Genomic DNA, 3,326 nt, shown 5'->3' with positions numbered 1-3,326 from the left:
TGTGTTTTGGCTAGTAAATATATTCCAATTTGAAGTGAATATTTTGAAATTTGTCAAAGACTGTAGTGTGGTATCACACTTGGGAGTGGGAGGGGGAAGAGTGCCTTCAATTAGGATTTCACTTTAGGTCACCATATGCTCAGAAACCGCCCTGCTGAAGCTTAAAACTTGGCATTACAGTGCTGCAAAATTGTTGGATCTTGTATGATAAATTGCTGTCTTGATAAGTAGCTTTGGATAGTGTCTGCTAAATGATTAAATGTAAATTATACATGCATTTTCACAAGTAATTAAGCCAATTCAACTCCCAAAGAATAGCAGTGTAACAGGGCTAATGATTATCAATGATCCACACTCAAAAATACCCATAGAGGTTGATAAAAAGAGAGAGACTGCAAATAACAATCAATGACCATTTATTTATTTAGAAAATCATTTTTAAATGCAACAAAACATGCTCTATTCTGAGAGAATACAATTTGACCCAAAGACAGAGTAAATTCTGAATTCTACCAGTATTTTATTATTATTAATGCATTATAACATAGTTATTATAATTTATTCTAATAGTAATAATAATAAAAACAGGATTATTATCACTCATAGTAGTGCTAATTGGATATAGCTTCCTTGCTATTCTTGGAACCTTATTATGTTTCTAAATCAAAACAATTATTGAAAAAAACATCTTGTCCACTGTATGCAACAGACTTCTGTGTTTTAGAACGTGGACTTTGATATATCGGTGAATGGGAGTAAATTGGAAACCATGCCAAATATAATTTTGCACCAAGATCAAATGAAAAAAGCCACTATGATGTTTCCACAGCTTTAAAAAAATTTAACGTGATGGGTTACGACAGTCAGAAGAAAGAAGATGGGAAATGTGCATTTACTCTCTCAGCAGCTGTATTAGAAAACACATCCAGGGTAATATAATACAAAGGATAATGTTTGAAATGTATATTAAATAATAAAAACAAAATATCAAAATATATATATATTTTTTTTTTTTTAAATCTAGATTTATGTTTCTAAATAATGCGGAAATGCGTCATGATGGTCCATTACAATTTATTTTTTTTGACATGCATGAAGGTAAAAATCCTTGGTAAGTCTGGAGGTTATGCATTGCATTTGTTTCTTCCCATGCGTTTCCAGTTCTGTGGTGTAAGACTTGAAGTAATTAGCCACATGTTGGTTTACTCTCATCAGAATCTGAATGATCTCTAAATGACTGTCCATTAACATCTTGCAAAGCTGACGGATAAATACTGAACCCGTATCTGGATTTCTCCATGAGAAATACCCTGCAGAGGGAAAATACCTGTTTTAATTTGTGTGGAGAATGTAAATAGACAATTTCAGTTGATCTTGCCACTGCCGGGGCAATGCAAACCTTCCACTGTTGAATAACAGCACAGAAAATCCACCTCCGGAACATCTGACATAATGACATAATCCCCCTCTGGATAGTCTGTCTCAACAACAGGGTCATCTTCCTTCCCCCTGCAGGCCTGAATAGAAAATCAAACCACAAAATAATAGGCTGTAATTGACTGTGTAATCTGTGTCATGAAATGCACATGTTCTCCCAATCCCCTACAAGTGAGAAGGTGGTGGTTACCTGTAGGAAGAAGAGTTTCGGCTTGCCCTGCAGACTAGGGCAGAGATCAGAGGTCAAGGTAGAGGTTAGAGTTTTGATAGGGACCAAATTCTGATCCGATCCAAGAATGGTTCCTTCCGCTCCATGGCTCATCAGTACACACACAAAGCAAGACATGTCTGTGTGGTTATCCTTGGACACTGAAACACACATTTATCATTTACAGTATGCTTGTACAGTATGGGCAAAAACACAAAAGAACACATATTATGTGGAATACTGAAAATGTCAACCTTTTGTCAGTGCGTCAACCATTTGACCAGCTGTCAGGTTTTTTTCCACTTGTACATGAAAGCCCAATGATTGGAACGTACTGTACAGTAGATTTTCATCTGTTGAACCGCCCACTCTTTGCAAATTTGGAGATCCTGGAAAGGCAAGACACAACTAGATTGCATTTTAAAGAATTATATTATAAAATCACAACCATGGGTGGAATTTTTGCCTCTTTTTCCATGTCTCTTGTCCCACTTTGTGGTCTCTTTCTTCTCACATGGAACTCAATATCAATATTTCATATGCATTTCCATGTATTTATATACTCACCGAAAAAGTGCTCATTATTGATGATTAGACATTTGCCTATCTTTTTATGTTTCTTATAGGGCTCAAACACACACGGCTTCTTGGAATCTCTGTGAATGCAAGCATGATAATCAGGACATCTTCACATTTTGCATAAGAAAAAGTAAAAAGTCACCTGGGCCGAGAGTCTTACCTGTGATCTTCAGAAGCACGGGAGCTCATTCTAGCACTTGATTCACAACACCACTGTGCTCTGTGTTCGAGGATTAAATAGGGTAGCTTCCCAAAATCTCACTTCTCCAATTAACATAAAATTCTGTCTCCTTTGCTTTCATTTTTCTACTAAAGACTTCAAAGTCCATGGTGCTGCCTCAAAATGATGATATTTAATTTTGAACAGCTTCATTCAAGCCTCTTCCACAAACAGATCTTCTGGACCATGGACCAATATATTACTATTTTCTGCCCCATCTTTTCCTAATGAGTATTATAGCTGTATTTAGGAGAAGAGATGATAAGATAACAAATAAAGGTAATTCTAAATAATAATAATAACTAGATATGTACATTTCCTGAAGAAAATGTGAGTGGTGCTTGCCGTGGCAAAACTCGTCAAATAGCATTTTCTAACTTGTTGCTAAGCACTAAAATAATGGTCATAGAATGTTGCTAGCATGTGTTAGCATGATGTTAGCACGTTTTTAGTATGTTTTAGCACTTGTTAGGCGATGTTAACATGTGTTAGCATGATGCTAGCACGTTTTTAACATGTTTTTGCACTTCGCTAGGCGATGCTAGCATGTGTTAGCATGATGCTAGCATGTGTTTAGCATGTTTTAGCACTTTGCTAGGTGTTGCTAGCATGTGTTAACATGATGCAAGCACGTTTTTAGCATGTTTTAGCCCTTCGCTAGGCGAAGCTAACATGTGTTAGCATGATTCGGCACGAGTTAGGTGCCGAAGTTTTGTACGGAAGAATAATAATATGTTGCTTTGCAAGCACCACTAATAATAATAAATTCTTATCAGGATATGGGCAAAACAAAGTGCCCATACAAAACATAAGTTGTCTTGTTAAAGAAAAGTTTTCTGAAAAGGGTCAAAAGAGGCTTTATAATATCAGACCATTTTTAAG

At 36.1% G+C, this 3,326-nt stretch overlaps 1 protein-coding gene across 1 annotated transcript; it reads right to left on the bottom strand.

Annotated features, from left to right (window-relative positions):
- Positions 1-424: 424 nt before the first annotated feature.
- Positions 425-2,413, bottom strand: LOC127624853 (caspase-3-like). The gene is made up of 6 exons (XM_052099804.1): positions 2,385-2,413; positions 2,213-2,301; positions 1,900-2,034; positions 1,628-1,806; positions 1,400-1,517; positions 425-1,310 (listed from the first exon to the last, which is right to left on the bottom strand). Exons 1-6 carry the CDS (start codon positions 2,411-2,413, stop codon positions 1,075-1,077), a joined length of 786 nt encoding a protein of 261 aa, XP_051955764.1. The 3' UTR covers positions 425-1,074.
- Positions 2,414-3,326: the final 913 nt, after the last annotated feature.

Source organism: Xyrauchen texanus, chromosome 31, assembly GCF_025860055.1.
Source record: "Xyrauchen texanus isolate HMW12.3.18 chromosome 31, RBS_HiC_50CHRs, whole genome shotgun sequence".
Taxonomy (NCBI): domain Eukaryota; kingdom Metazoa; phylum Chordata; class Actinopteri; order Cypriniformes; family Catostomidae; genus Xyrauchen; species Xyrauchen texanus.
This window is presented reverse-complemented; position numbering and strand designations above follow the sequence as displayed.